The sequence below is a fragment of the Microcebus murinus genome, chromosome 8, assembly GCF_040939455.1.
Source record: "Microcebus murinus isolate Inina chromosome 8, M.murinus_Inina_mat1.0, whole genome shotgun sequence".
Lineage (NCBI taxonomy): Eukaryota > Metazoa > Chordata > Mammalia > Primates > Cheirogaleidae > Microcebus > Microcebus murinus.
This window is the reverse complement of record NC_134111.1, coordinates 103,219,888-103,236,063: the sequence shown is the minus strand read 5'-3', so window position 1 is coordinate 103,236,063 and position 16,176 is coordinate 103,219,888. Positions and strand designations below refer to the sequence as shown.

The following is a 16,176-nucleotide window of genomic DNA, read 5'->3' as shown; positions in this document are numbered from 1 at the left end:
TTCAGGGCTATGGATGGGAGGGGCCCCAGCCTCACAATGTGGTGCCTGAGACTCGGGGGGGGGGGGGGGAGGTGCCGTGCACTGAACGTTGGGGTCCCCTGCACTCGTGTGCTGGAGCCCGAATAACCCCCCACGTGGCTGTATTTGGGGACAGGGTCTGGGAGGAGGTGAGGGAGGTCAAATGGGCTAATAAGCGTGGGGCTCGGATCTGATGGGGCTGCTGTCCTTACAGAAGAGGAAGACACCGATCTCTCTCTCCGCCACGTGGTGCACAGCGAGAAGCCAGGAAGAGAGCGCTGACCGGGAACCGAATCAGCCGGCACCTTGCTCCTGGGCTTCCAGCCTCCAGAACCGTGGGCAATAATCGCCTGTGGGTGAGGCTGCCCCGTCTGGGCACCTTGGTGTCGGGGGCAGCCCGAGCTGACGGAGACCAGGCCCAGCTCCGCCCTGCAGGTGCCGTGGGGCACAGACAGCGTCTTTAGCTGCAAGGGGCCCCTGGTCACAGCAGCCTTCACGTGTCACTGCAATTCACAGCTGTCACCAAACACGTGGGCTCAACCGGGGCATTTTATATCTTTTTCCGACTGCGGGACATTACCTGACTTCATGGAACATTCTAGCTCTTCCTGTCTTGTGGGTGTTTCCTTCCACTGCTTCTTGGCTCCCCGGCTCTTTGTTGTCTCCCCAGGAGCCTCCAGACGGCAACAGGCCTACACCTCCGCCCCTCCGGCTACCCGCCCCGCCACGGAGCCCTGATCCTCTGGGGCGTCACTCCCTGGAAAGGGGCCTCCTGCCTTGTCCCAGGAATCCGAGGAATAAACGTCCTGCTTGCACTGGGGGTGAAATAAAGCCCAACTGTCACTTTGCTGCGTGGCACAGACATTGGTTTTTGTTGCTCTTTGGAAAACAGGGTTGATTCCAGGGGTTTAAAAAAAAAATCTCACATATGCCTCATCAAGATGAAACATCATTAAAAAAATAAAATGAAACAAAATTGCCTGTAGACATGACTGCGATGGCAGGAGTGAGAATTCTGAAATCACAACTAATTTTTAAAAAACAACGATAAGGCTGCCTGAGACAGAACATTGCATTCCGTCCCCACTCTTGTTTTGTATTTTTGCTGTAGTGCCATCCTCATCATGCTCGTGTTATTTCAGCCGTGTGGGGTCTGCCTTCCTGCTAGATTAGAGGCCTTTCATAGAATAGGAATCCTACTTTTATCCTAGGAACACTGCTTTGTACACGGTGAGTCCCGGAGTCCCCTGTGCCTTAAAGTTATCTGAACTGTCTTATGACCTTTTAAATGAGCTCTGGTTTTACACAGTAGGAAGCAGCTTGTGCATACGGCTTTTTCAGATCACGCACATCGCCCTCTCTTAGTATTCACATTCGCTGCATTTTGTATACACAGTCTTCTATACTCCGTGTGGCCTTTGGCCGGCCACCACTTTCTTTTTTCTCAGTCAATCATGGGTCCTGGCCCTAACTTTAGTTTTAGGGGGAAAAAGCAATTAAAAAGTAACATGATCTCTCAGATATTTATTGAGCATCTACTATGGTATCTCTGGAATGTTACAGAACATGTGCTTACTCTTGTTTTCATTTTTGCATTTATAAAGGCATAGTTTGACAACTTAGATGAAAACATACTCCTATCTTTCTCAGTTCATCCATCCCACGCCCCGACAGAAATCTCCCGGGCAGGTTGGTGCCAGGGTTTTTCCAGGCCTTTGGTTTAGTTTCTGCTGGGCTTTTCCCACACTCCTCAGCAGGGGTGCTGCTCCCGGCATTGTGGGCAAAGCAAGTTTTCCTTGTGCAGGAGCGCCCAGGACCTCGGCATCCCAGGCTGAAAACTGCCGGTGGCCAGAGAAGGCCACTGGCAGCCGTGGCTCTGTGCCCCGAAGCCTCGCTGCTGGCTGCTCTCAGGAGCTTCCGGGCGACAGGTGCACAGGCTAACCCAGGCCTGGTCCCAGCCACCGAGTTAAATTATAGGCAAGTCATTTTCCCTGTCGGGGTGTCATCTTCAGATCCGATAACTGATTTCAAACAGTTACCTCCTAATTTCATTAAGGCGGCTGGGATCGGCGCGAAGGCACCGTGGCGGCCCTCGGAGGTCCTTGAGGAGAAACTGGCAGGTAAGTCATCGTGATTGAGCATCTGTCCTCCGGGGTCACTTGCATTAGGTCATGCACGTTGGAGGTGCGTTCTGTAAGAGCGGAACCCTAACAGGGGGCGGTGTGTGCTCAGGACACCGGGCTGATGGAGTGCTGGATCCGTGGCAAATGCCACTTAATTATTTGAAGCTTTAACTGTGTCACCACCGCTGTTCCTACTCTCTGAGGTCGCAGATAATTTTGTGAAGAAGGCAGGGCTCTGCAGCCAAGGGTGGCCTGCCTTGTCCCACCAGCCCTGGATAATCAGGTGCTGAAACCTGTGACCCCACCGCAAAGCCGTGATGACACAGGCAAGGCCGGGCTTCGGCGGTGCTGGGTGAGTGTCACACATCTTGTCAAAATCCCCGGCACAGGAGTGCACAACAGCTACCTTCATTAACGTGAAAATTACATTGTCAGGATTTTTTTTTTTTTTTTGAGGCAGTGTCTCACTCTGTTACCCGGGCTAGAGTGCCGTGGCGTCAGCCTAGCTCACAGCAACCTCCAACTCCTGGGCTCAAGCGATCCTCCTGCCTCAGCCTCCCGAGTAGCTGGGACTATAGGCATGTGCCACCATGCCCGGCTAATTTTTTTTTCTATATATATTAGTTGGCCAATTAATTTCTTTCTATTTATAGTAGAGATGGGGTCTCACTCTTGCTCAGGCTGGTTTCGAACTCCTGACCTCGAGCAATCCGCCTGCCTCGGCCTCCCAGAGTGCTAGGATTACAGGCGTGAGTCACCTCGCCCGGCCTAACATTTTGCATATATTTTTAGTTGGCCAACTAATTTTTTCCTATATTTAGTAGAGATGGGGGTCTTGCTCTTGCTCAGGCTGGTCTCGAACGCCTGACCTGGAGCGATCCTCCCGCCTCGGCCCCTGAAAGTGCTAGGATTACAGGCGTGAGCCACCGCACCCGGCCTAATTGTCAGGATTTTAAAACTAGAATTCCCTTTTGTTTGTTTCAGCTGCCATTTAAAGGCCTCACCATCAGCCCCGTGGCTCAAGAAAGCAAGCACACCACCGTCACGGAGGCTTGCCTTTGCCCACAGCCCACGTCCGGTTTGGGTCAGAGCCCTGAGTATGCCCCGAGGGTCCCAGTGGCCTGAGGCTGCTTCTCCCCAAGGCCCCGGCCGCAGCTGCCCCCAGGGAGAGCAGATCTGGAACGGATTCCGGCTCCTACACTCAAGGCTGAGTGAGACTCAGGGGAGTGGTGTGGTCTGCTGTGTGGATTCCACCAGGCAGGGCCTGCCACGTGCCTGGCCTCTCCCAGGGCCCTCAAAGGCCCTCGGTATCTAGAGGCAATTATCACCGACACAGGCACCACCTTGCACCGGCTCTCACCCTCCACTGCGCCAAAGCCCACAGGGCGGGGGTTTGGCCGCAGAGCACATCGCAGAGCTCAGAGCGCTGATCGGGTGAACCCCTCCCTGGCTTCCCAGGCCCAAGGAGGGGTGGACAGGCCGGCGGGGCTGCCCTCACCCCGCCTCCCGGGCCTTGGCACCCTGCATGCATTTGGGTGCTTCTGCACCTCCACCCAGCTGCTCTCTCAGGGAGTGCCCTGCCCCAGCTGTTCTCCTTGGGAAATTCCTCCTTGCCTTCTCTTTTAAATTTGACGCTGGCCATTGCAAATAAGTGTAGCCACATAGTACGGGGCCTTCTGCGCCTGGCTCAGCTCACTTAGTATAGGGTTTGGAAGGTTCCTCCACGTTGCAACACTTTGCTCCTTTCCGTGCTAAATAATAATCTGCTGTGTGCGCAGGCCACATCTATTCATCTATAAATGGACACTTGGGCTGTTTCCACCTTTTTGGTTGTTATGAATAACGCTGCTGGGAACACTCCTGCAAATGTTTGTATGGGTGTTTTCATCCCTCTCAGGTATAGACCTAGGAGAGGCACTGCTGGGTTAGATGGTGACCCTGGGTTTACCTTTTCGAGGAAGTGCCAGACTACTTCCCAAAGTGGTTGCGCCGTGAGCCTCCCCCCCCAGCAGTGTCTGGGAGCTCCAGTTTCTCCACATCCTCACCAACACCCGCCACAGCGTCCTAGAGGGTGTGACACGGTGTCTCCGGGTGTTTCTGATCCACATTTCCCTAATAAGTAGTGATATTGGGCATCTTTTCATGTGCTTATTGGCCATTTCTATATCTTCTTTGGTGAATTGTCTATTCAGATTCTTGGTCATTTTTAAATCGGATTGTTTGTCTTCTATTATTGAGTTGTTAAGTCTTCTTTATATATTCAAGGTAGCTAGACCCTTATTAGATATGATTTTTAAATATTCCTTTGAAGCAATAAAAATTTTAATTTTGATTAAGTCCAATTTATCTATTTTTTTTCCTTTTATTGCTTGTACTTTAGGTATCCTATCTAAGAAACTATCACCTAATCCAAGGTTACAAAGATTTACTTCCATGTTTTCTTCTAAACATTTTACACTTTCAGTTTTTGTACTTAGGCCTTTGATAATTCTGGAGTTAATTTTTATATATGGTGTGAGGTAGGGGTCTAACTTCACTCTTTTGCATGTGGATGTCTGCTTGTCCCAGCACCATTTATTGAAAAGACTATTCCTCCACATTGAATTGTCTTGATATCTTTGTTGGAAATCAACTGACCACAGATGTAGGACTCACTTCCGGACTCTCCAGCCTACTCCACTGATCCCATGTGTCCATTCTCACGTCATTATCACACAGTCTAGTATTACTGTGGTTTTGTTTTGAAGTCAGGAAGTATGAGTCCTCTAACCTTGCTTTTCTTAATCAAAGTTGTTTTGCCTATTTCAGGGTCTCTTACATTTCCCTATGAATTAGGGAGTCAGGACCACCTTGTCCATTTTTGAAAAAGAGAAAAAAAAGGCAGCTAAGATTCTGAAAGGGATTTTGTTGCATCTGCCCATTAATTTGGGGAGTACTGCCGCCCTAGCAACGAGTGTTCCAATCCATGAAGACACCATCTTTGCATTTATTTAGACCTCCTTTAATTTCTTTCAATGATGCTTTGTAGTTTTCAATGTACAGGTTAAGTTTACTCCTAAGTATGTTATTCTTTTTGATGCTATTGTAAATGGAATTGTCCTTAATTTTGATTAATTGCTAGTGTATAGAAATACAATTGAGTTTTGTATATTGATCTTGTATCCTTCAATCTTGTTGAACGTGTCTATTAGCTCCAATTGTTTCTTATGGGTTCCTCAGGATTTTCCACATAGAAGATTATGCCATCTGCAAATAGAGACAGTTTTACATCTTCCTTTGGTTTCTTTTTCTTGCCTAATTCCCTGGCTTGGATCTCCAGTGCAATACTGAATAGAAGTGGTGACATTCTTGTCTTCCTGAACTTAGGGGTAAAGCATGAGTATTTCACCATCAAGTATGATGTTATTAGCTGTGGGTTTGTGACAGATGTCCTTTATCAGGTTCTGCAAATTTCCTTTTATTCCCAGTTTGCTGAGTGTTTGTATCATGAAAGGGTGTTGGATTTTGTCAAATATATTTTTGCATCTCTTGAGAAAACTACGTCTTTTCTCGACCTCTTTATCCTATTAATGTGTATTACATTGATTGATTTTTGTGTGTTGAGCCAACCTTGCATTTCTGGGGAAATGCCACTTGATCATAGAGTATAATCCTCTTGCAATGGGGCAAAGAGATGCTTTCTGGTGGTAACACCTGCTAGGATGGTAAACGATTTACCAGGCCAGATGAGAGTCTGGTAAAGGAAGAAAACAGAAAACTTGGGTCTCAAGAAGTGAGGAATGCAGTCCAGGGACTTGGGCTGAGGCAGAAAGTCCACAGGCAGAGTTGTGGGCATTTGTTTCTACTTCGTGTAGACCAGAGCTCTTTGATCTTTAATGTGCATAAAAAACACCCGGAATGTAACCAGGGAACAAATTCATCAAACACTGCATGTTTTCATGCATAAGTGGGAGCTAAGCAGTGGACATGTGTGGTCATACAGAGTGACATGGTAGACACTAGGCACAGAACGGGGGTATGAGGCAGGTATGGGATGAAACATTACCTACTGGGAAATATGTACACTATTCAGGTGACAGGTACACCAAAAGCCTAGACTTCTCCACTATGCAATTCATGCATATAACAAAGAACCATTTGTACCCCCTAAATCTGTTTAAATAATAATAATAATAAAAGAATCATTTAGAGCAGTGGTCCTCAACCTTTTTAGCACCAGGGACTGTTTTCATGGAAGACAATTTTTCCATGGACCAGGCAGGGAGAGGGATGGTTTGGGGGATGATTCAAGTACACTATTTATTGTGCACTTTATTTCTATTATTATTACACTGTAATATATAATGAAATAATTATACAACTCACCATAGGTTAGTTAAAACACCTCACAAGGCCCTACGCCACGGATACCGGCTGGGTAGGCTTGGGGTGGGCTCAGAATATGCCTTTCCATGTGACGCTGATGTTGTAACTAACCTCTGTATCAGGGGTCCTCAAACTTTTTAAACAGGGGGGCCAGTTCACTGTCCCTCAGAACGTTGGAGGGCCGGACTATAGTTTTAAAAAAACTACGAACAAATTCCTATGCACACAGCACATATCTTTTTTTGAAGTAAAAAAACAAACGGGCAAAAACACTCGTATGTGGCCCGTGGGCCATAGTTTGAGGATGTCTGCTCTATATCCACACGAAGCAAAATAAACACACGCAAACACATCTCCTATGTCATTGGGACCTTCCCAGCCACTGGGAGGGCATGGGCCACTTGTCCCTCTTACTACCAGCATGTGTGACCAGGTACGAAACTGACTGCGTTTTCCAGATAAAAAGGAGCCCAGGAAACCTCGTACGTATTACTTTTTTTTTTAGCATTAACTCTACACGATTAAGTGGGTGGAAATAATGACTAGTTTCATCTTACAAATGAGAAATTACCCTGTTTTTAAAATCAAAATCACAGCTGATGCTGCCATGGAACCATTTCTGGCAGAAGCAGAAGTGCTCTGGCAGGCTCCATGTTTCACCCTGCAGGTAGCAAACATGACTGCGAGGTCTCGGAAATGCAGGTCCCACGTTGTCAAGAAGCAGTGACAGGACAGGGACACGAGCAGGGGAAGCTCGGGCAGGAGCAGGTGCACGTGGTCACGTGGAAAGCTGGGGTTTGAACCCTGTGCCTATGCTGGCCCACCAGAGGTGTGCAGTCCTCAGCCTGTTTTCTGTAGAAGGTCTCAGGATTAGCACTCAAGTACAGAGAATTAAGACTTTAGAATCATGGCTGTGTGACCTAAAAGATAGGGTTTGCCACATGAATGCAAACTAAAACGAATGATGCTTTATTATTCTTACCATGTTGCCCCGAAAATAAAACAGGGTCTTATATCTATTTTTCCTCAAGAAGACACCCTAGGGCTTATTTTCAGGGGATGTGTTATTTTCCCCTCAAACCCTCAGCTTGCAGCACACACACGATGGCCGGGACCTGACAGGGGGAGCCGCCCTTGTTGGTGGGGCTGCCCGCACCTTTCCAGTCACCTCTGGGATAGCAGCTGTCACGATGGGGCAGATGAGCAGGGCCGCTGGTCTTCTTTACCGTTCTGCCACGAAATGCATGGGTTGTGCAGACGCGCTGCGTAGCCACGCCCATCACTAGGTCTTATTTTCGGGGTAGGGCTTCTATTGCGCACATGCTTAGAAATCCTGCTAGGGCTTATTTTATGGGCAGGTCTTATTTTCGGGGAAACACGGTATTTACGTTACTGTGAGCGAGGCTACGAGACTTTGTAAGTGGAAAGGCACTGTAGTTACATCACTATCCATAATACATTTATACTACCATACACGCAGACACACAATGGCCAAGGCAATGAAAACCAGGAGTGAGTGGGCCAGGAGGAGAGGGAAGGACACTGATGAACATAACTGTTCTGTAGACGTGGCGACGGACACGGGCTTTGGCCATGAGACGCTGCGCTGAGATGGGCCAGGAGCAGCAGGATGGCCGAGGGGCATCCGGAGTCAGACCCTGGTTCCGGCAGTCTGTCCCACGCTCCCGTGTGGCCCTGGCACCCAACCGGAGGATCTCAACTCCTTCTCCTCCTCCTCTGGAAAGTGGGGATGATCACGGCCCAAGGGCCGGCTCCACGCTAAGGAAAAGCACACTGCGAACCTGTTTGCGTCTCCCGCTCCTTCACTGTGAAGGACAAAGAGGAAGGTTCCTTAGAGGAGAGAGAGTTTCGAAATAATCAAACCACCACCGAAAGAAATGGCCCTTTGGAAAATCCTCCACTGCTGGAGGAATCAAAACACAGGCAGCATTTATGGGTCCGTATTATACAATTCAAGCCCCTAAAAAGGTTAATCTTTCTATTCCATTCCTTCCTACACTCTCACAAGTGGGAGCAGGCTCAAACGTGGTCAGGCAACCTAGCAGACAGCTGACCCTTGCTGAGGACCTGCGCTCTCCTCTAACAGTGGCAATGACAATTCTTAAAAATCAGGAACTCCTTAATCGTCACCATGGCTACATTTCTGAGAGCAAATGATATTCAACCCAAGACAGCTCTCTGGTAGCAACGCTGGCTGCCAGCACACATTGCTTTCTTGCAGGATCAAATAAATAACCAGCGTCCATGTGCGGCAGGCAGTATCATAAACTGACAGCACCATGTTGCCCATCTGGTTCAAAGACACGTGTAAGTACAGTTACCCTTTACAAAGAGGGCCCCATTATGCTTAACCTTATGGAGAGTCTTCTTAAAACCACCTTTCTTATCATTAGAGCTGGCCTATACGGAGAGCTTAATCCAAAAGTATCGCAGCTGAGCGTGAATCCCCACCAACCGAGCTCCCCGACGAGGGTTTACTGGATGAACTGCCGTGTCTGTTGTCAACTGTAATCTATAGGTATTATTTTTAAGGCAGCGTTAATGTACTTCTCATTTGTACATTTTCCTAATTGGCTTAATATTTATAGTAGAATATTTCTGATCCGGGCCCAGAGCTCCAGTAAACGCAAGCATATTTAGCAACGTGCTAATGAGGACCATCCAGTCATGAAAGGTTGCTAAGTGAGTTACGGTCCTCTCTGCCTGATTCCAGCTCGGCCTGCTAAGAGAAGTTGCTAAAACATCTTAAGTAAAAGCCGAGGTCCCCGAGCAGCTGTTGCGTTTGCAGAGCCGAGGATGCATAAACTTTATTGGCAGTAAATGTCACTCCCGCGCCGAGAGCAGGCGGCCTGCCTGCAGACCCACGGCTCCTCGGAGGGGCCTGCCGCCGCGGTGGCCCGGGCGGGACAGCAGCACGGTCCCCGCCTGGACGGGGAACCGGGAGGGTGGACCCGGCTCTATATAGCCGGGTCCAGGGCATGCCCGCTGACAGGCACGCCACGGTGACAGAAATTCACTTTGAGTTGCAATTAGTGGCACTGTCATTTTCGGGGGCTCCTGCCAATTAATTAAGCCTGTCAAACAGAAAAACCGCAGCGCTCACATGATAATTTATATTGGAAGAGACGAGCCTCTCAGAGCATGCGGCTCCCTCCACAAACAGGATTCTCCCTCGGAGCATGCACTCACACACACACACACACACACACACACACACATACACACACACACACACACACACACACGCGTGCATAAATAAAACCTAACAAAAAAGTGTGCGAGTGGGTGGGGTGGGGATGGGGGCGCTGCACAGGGAAGAAGAAAGTTAAACTGTCCTTGTTATAATTGTTAACTCTGATCGCCGGAGTAGAAGACAGGCTGATTAAAACTCCAAACGAGCCCCCAGCTCCCTGAACCCTCTGCGTCCGGGATGATAGAATCAGAGGAGTTTATTCATACCATTAAGCCCCAGAGAACTTAATTGAAAGAAGAGCACAGCCCGGACCTTGACAAGCGGGAGGTCACAGTAATTGCTGCCGGACATATTTAACATTAAGATAATCAGGCCATTAATTACCCTTTGGATCATTAAATCAGCCAGTTGCAAAATGAAATTTCTGCCTCTATTACTCACTTGAGAGACCACAGGGGTGGCCTTTAATTTATCAGTGAGCTTGAGATACAAAGGCTGGGGCTGGGGGAGGGCCGGCGGGGAGGGGGGCCCGCGCTTGGCGGTGGCGGCGGGGGCAGGGCATCAATCCGCCATGCTCGGTGATCGTGGCAAATTAACTAGGTAAGATAACCTCCGCTTCCAAAGGCAGGAGCTGGGGGTATGTAAATAGATGAGGGCAGACAGGGAGATCAGAGTCTGCACACCACTTAGCAGGATAATAAAGGAAATCATCCTTGATTATCAGTGCTAATTTGGACACTGCCGGTAGCTTGTTATGCGTGTTCTGAGTAGCATTTAATTAATTCAATTGCTTGTTAATGAGGGAAGTGACATGTGGGGAGCAGATGCCACCCAACTGCAGATGGACTGGTCATCACAGCAAAGCCCTTTTTCATTTTTTTCCCCCTATTTCTCCCCCTCCTCATTTTTTTTTTTTTAAAAGAAAGAAAATAGGAAAAGGTGTCAAGCATAGAGGAGCACTCAAAAGAGACAAAACATTGACCTCAGCAGGCCAAGAACTGTTGAAAAATAATAAGATGAGACAATTCTGGGGCTGTGTGGGCAGTCATGTCCCCTGAGGCCACATTTGGAACAGTGCATCTTTATGCCAGAAATTTGAGCCTGAGATTACTATATTGTGATCTTATGATCAAACCTAACAAGACAAAGGCGCAGCCAAGTGGTACTGCTTTTAATATCTCAGAGATAGCTGTAGGGATCCAATTATTTTCAGTTTGGATACATTTCCCCTTTATCAATATCTCCATGTGCATAAATAAGATGAAAGTGGAGTTCCGGAATCAAAAAGGGACGGAACTCACATCACTGGGCAGACTTGCTCCATCTGGAAGTGCACGGCCAGTCTCTCCCACGCAGGTTTCTGATGTCGGGCCCACATCTTCCTATCGGAGGCGACATCTTTTTATAGGTTGGAGGCAAGAAGGGAGTTTAGGCACGGAGATGAACTTACAAATAAAGAAAAAGGATGCTAAAAAAAGGGGAAAGAATGCGTACTAAATCAGCAAACTCGGTTCCCTTCCAAGAGGCATCAAAGAGGTGATGGGTGACTTCAGCTGCGCTCAGAGCTCCTCTCAAGAGCTCTTTCACGGAATTGAAAACACAGTTCCCCACTCCCGGGTTCCTTTGATTGCCTGGCCCACATCAGCGGGCGCCCAAACCGCCATGTAAATAGGCTGCCCAAGCCGAAACGCAGACGGCAACTAGTCCTTGCAGAACCTCGCGGGCCGGACGCCCTGACCCAACACACGGAGGTGGGAGATGAAGGGAGCAGAGCACAGCACAGCCCGGGAGAGCGTGGCTTCCGCCAAGAGGCCGGAGGCACCAGAGGGCTCTGCCCGTCCTGCAGGACGTCGTGCTCGGCACAGTCGGCCCAAAACGCTTCTGAGCCAAATGGGATGACAATATGGAACAACGGCTGCGGCCTGCCATGCAGCCCCGAAACACCGCTGTGTGGCGGGGGAGGGGGGCAGGACGCACAGTCAGGCTGGTTGGGGTGGCTTCGCTGGTGCCACAAATGTGCTGTCCAATCACTCATTCTCTCGAGCAATATTCACCTGGCTGTTTTGCCGTCTTTCCCTCTGAGCTGATTATTCTCGCATTTGGAAGGGTCACCAAGGAGCTCGGCGACTTCTCCCTGCAGGGCCACTGTGTCCTGACTCTGGTACCCAGAGGCCTGCCTGCCTGGTGGTGCCAGGCCCAGCTGCCGGGGGTTCTACAGCACACTATGGTATGGAACACGCAACACACAAAGCCCCACGCTGGGTGTCGCGGGCTCCTGGCCCCACTGACAGCAAACTGCCCCCTCCTTAAGCCCCTAAAATCTAGTTAATTCTGTCCACCGTCACTACTGTACACCGCATCTACAGCATCACTTCAAATCAATATTTTAAGTGTGTGCTTAAATGGTATCAATAGCAATTAGAGAGGGGAATTCTGATTCCACCCCAGACGTAGTTAATTGTTACAGCATCGATCTCTCCCCTAACGTGCTGCTTTCTCCAAATTAAACCCCCATTACAGCGGGGGGTGAAGGGCACCCTCTCCCCTCCCCCTGCGACAATAAATTTCATATCGAATGTGCTGGGGAAAAAATGGCAGCTGTTGCAGAATCCATCCAAAAAGTTTTTTTTTTTTTTTCCCCTTCCTAGGAGTAATTAAAAGATGCTTTTCTTGACTAATGATTCCCCTGTTTAGGAATGGGAAGTCAATACTGCTTCAGCCGCCGTCAGCTTCGATTGATCACAGCGCTGCTCAAGTTTGAACGGCAGTTCTCAGGGAGGCTGAGAATCGCTGGAACCAATTATGAGCCGTCCGAAGCTGCCCTAATCAGGGGTGCAGGGACAACAAGCAGAAGGCCAGCCAGCTGCTCAAAGGCGCCTGTTTCCCTAGCTGGCCTGCAGGTCTGGGTGACTCCCCTACAGGGTGGCTTGGGGGAACCCGTTGTTTCTGTGGAGGAAGATCTGGTGTGTTCTGCTTCCCCACGTTGTGTGTGTGTGTGTGTGTGTGTGTGTGTGCGCGCGCGCGTGCGTGCGAGGGCGTGTGTGTTCGGGGCCACGGCACACTTCTAATTACGTTCCACTGTCAGAATGAATCTTCTGAACGAGACGGAATGGACCAGAGCTCCTCGGGAAAACAGCTGGGCCTTTCCCCCAAGAATCAGACTGAATATACTGCACTTGGCTTTTCCTTGGATAGAGATAAAAATTTATTAAAATATTTCTTTTTGGTATCGCCTCAGGGCCACATTGAAAGAACCTTCCAGCGGTTTCTACTGACAGTCACAGGTTCTGCGGCGAGACGGAGGGGTGGGGGCGCGGAGGGGTGGGAGTGGCTCAGAGGGGCCCCGTCCGACTGGAGATCCATCCTCACAGCACGGATGGGAGTCCTGGCAGAAACGGGAGCCCGGACTTTCAGTTCCCCGCTGCTGTTTGGGGAGAGCACAGGGCGTGGGAAGGTGGTGGTGCTTGGATTTCTACTGCACAATCAGGCTGGGTTGTTTTTTGCTGCTGACAGTGTATCCAGGGCTCCCATGTGTTCCCACCAGGACCACAGCCTTTCAAACTGGCCTCCTGCCTCTTGTCTCTGTCCCTTCCAGCGACCTTGCTGGCTGCCTTTAGTCCTCTAGGGAACAGGCAGCCATCAGAACACACCAACAGACCAGGCCAGTCCCCCTCCACCGCCCCCAGGGCGGCTCCTATGGTACCGCCCTGGGCTCAAAGGCCCTCCCAGGGCCTCACCCAGCCCAGCTCCTCCTCGTTCCCGGAGTGTCCAGCCCCACGGCGAGGGACTTGCTGACGTGCATATGTCCCCCCAGCTGTTCCGCCACGTTCCTGGCTTTGCCTAGGCCGTGCCCATCCTCCAACACGCTTCCCCTCCCCCGGCCTTGGAAATGACCCCGATTTTAGAGTCCAGCTCTGACGCCATCTCTGCAGTGAGACCTACCTCCCGTAAGCGCCCCTCCGCTCTCTGAGTTCTACCGAGCCCTGGCAGCCTCCCCTGGCCCCGAGAACGTTCGCCCATCACTGCAGAGTTTACAGCCATCACTCACCGTTTCTCCCCTATGAAAAAGCGCCTAATGGGTATCTGCTGACCTTAATGAAAAACAAAACTCCCTGAGCGAGTTACTGAAGGGCGCAAAGAAACGTTCAATTCTTACGTGTGTTGAGCTTCTTAGAAGAGAATTCGGAAACCCAAAAGTTACCTTTGGAAATGGCTGGTAACCACATCACCATTGCCACCCGGAGGGGAATTACCAGTCAGAACGGCTCTTTAGGAAAGCCAGTGTGGACAGAGAAAAGACGGAACTTAACTGCAATAACCACTCCACGCGTGAGAAAGGAAGACTCTGAAATGTGCCTCTAAAATGTAAAGATGTGACGCACCTAAGACCAGACAGAAGAGAAAGCTGTACACACAAGAGCTTAACTCAAATACACAAATTAGCTCTGTACAATACCTGTGCCCAGTCTTCATTTATGAACGAAGATGAAATTAACGTAAAATATCTATCAGTTAAAAAATTATCCTGCGTCTTTGTTTTCAATCATTCCAGTTTCCAACAGATTGAACAAAGTTCTCTAATTGGTGACATTAAAAATAAGGTATGTGTCTCTTTTATACATCAACAGTAAGATGCACAAAGTTAATTTATGGCAACTTATTTCAGCGTTTCCTGCCTTCCTACATTAAACGCAATGTAATCCCCAATCACTTTTCATTTTCAGACCCAAATATCCTTCAACGATACATCTATGAAAAAAAGACATTGAAACATGAATTAAATCTTTTCAGAATGCTCACAGTTGATGACTCAGCTGGCTTCTGTTAGTGTTCAATCCAGAGAAATAATTTTTAAAGTGTATCATTTCTTCAGGTTGTGACCAGTATTTCCACGATACACTGTAGCTCACAGCGAGCTTGCACATAAAACCCACACGATTTTAAGCAAGCACGCTCTGTGCGGGACCTCTCCCGTTCCCCTCCCCGCTGCCCCACAGGTGACAGGTGCCTAAGAAAGAGCAAGATTAATAATCCACCAGCCTCCTTCTCTAAAGCCAACCAAAGGTGGCACCACAAATTCCGCTTTCAGTGTTAACGAATTGAAGTCCGCCAACCCTTCTCACGCCGCCGCTCAGCGGCGGGGACCGGTTTCCGTGGCTGAGCCGGACTGTCGCCACGCGAACTCGCGTCGGCCCTCGCCCCCAGCAAAGCAAACCAGAGCCATCTTGGAAGGTGCTAGTGACGGAGACAGCTCCTCTGCCTTCATGCCTTCGCACGCCTGGGAGGCGGACACCAAAGCAGGCCTCGGGCCCCTCCCGCGGGGGAGGCCGGGCACACGCGGCGCCGCGCACGAAGCGGCCCGGCCCGCCGCTGTGAAATCCTCCTCCTCCGGAGACACGCCATTTTATCACCTCTTGGCAACATTAAATATGCATGTGTGCTCAAAAACGGGTTATAATAGCTGTAAATGAAAAATGAGACGCTAAATGGCCTCAAAATAAATGCGTTTTTTACACTGGGTAACAATTAACGTTAATGAGGAGTCGCTATACTATATTATGCCCAACTTGGTGGATGAAATGTGTGAGAAATATATTTTAGAAAATAAGATATATTTTGTCACCATGAAGTCACTTGTGTGTGTGTGTGTGTGTACCAACGGAACAGATGCTTATCAACGATACAAGAATAACAAAATTAAAGAATCAAAAATTCATAATTAGTGTTAACAGCACAGCTTATGCCTATTAGAAATGTATTAATTAAAGTAATATATTCATAAGGTTAGAAGCTTAATACATTTCTAAGAGGGGGAAAGAAATCCCCAAGGCCTAAAAACAAACATAAAAAATTAAGGAGGCTGAATTATCCACGTCCGCTTAAGACCAATTTTAAATATAGACATTTCCACGCTGGGCTAATCAGCATTCCTACAGGTGGCCGGGGCCATTCCCACTGTGGCTGTCATTAAGGTCATTTCCAGTTGCCTAATTGCTGGCAACTCGCACCCGGAGCTACACGTCTTCCGGCGCTCCTACCTTGTGGAGTCCAACGAGGGTTTCGTGCGCCCTTGGCTGCCCTCTTCCCAGACGCTGTTGGCCAGCTCGTTGCCGATGGACGACATCACCTTGATGAGCTCGATCGGCCAGTCGTCCAGGTCCAGAGACCGCACTCGGGAGAGGTGGGTGCCGAGATTCCGGTGGATCCCCGAGCACTCGATGCACATGAGGGCTCCCAAGTTCAGACTGGCCCAGTTGGGATCTGCGGGAAGAGGGAGGGAAGGCCCAGCGCCATCAGACCATCATCATTCCTTCCAGCTGCCCCCGGAGACAGAACCACCCCTCGGTTCGACTGCGCACCTGGCCGGCCCTCCCCAGAACCGCAGGGCTAGAAAACGCTCCCTGGCCAGTACTCAGCGCTGTTCGACGCGTCTTGAAAGCTTTGGCGGTTGGTAGG

The 16,176-nt window shown here is 49.5% G+C and overlaps 1 protein-coding gene across 7 annotated transcripts in view; it reads right to left on the bottom strand.

Moving 5' to 3' along the window:
• The window catches only part of AGAP1 (ArfGAP with GTPase domain, ankyrin repeat and PH domain 1), a 535,764-nt gene that overhangs the window by 47,712 nt on the left and 471,876 nt on the right, over positions 1–16,176 (bottom strand). For all 7 annotated transcript variants that reach the window (XM_020288104.2, XM_020288106.2, XM_020288109.2 and 4 more), the window contains one exon: positions 15,759–15,981. In XM_020288104.2, the coding sequence (XP_020143693.1) occupies positions 15,759–15,981 (223 nt within the window). The remainder of the gene's footprint in view (positions 1–15,758; positions 15,982–16,176) is intronic.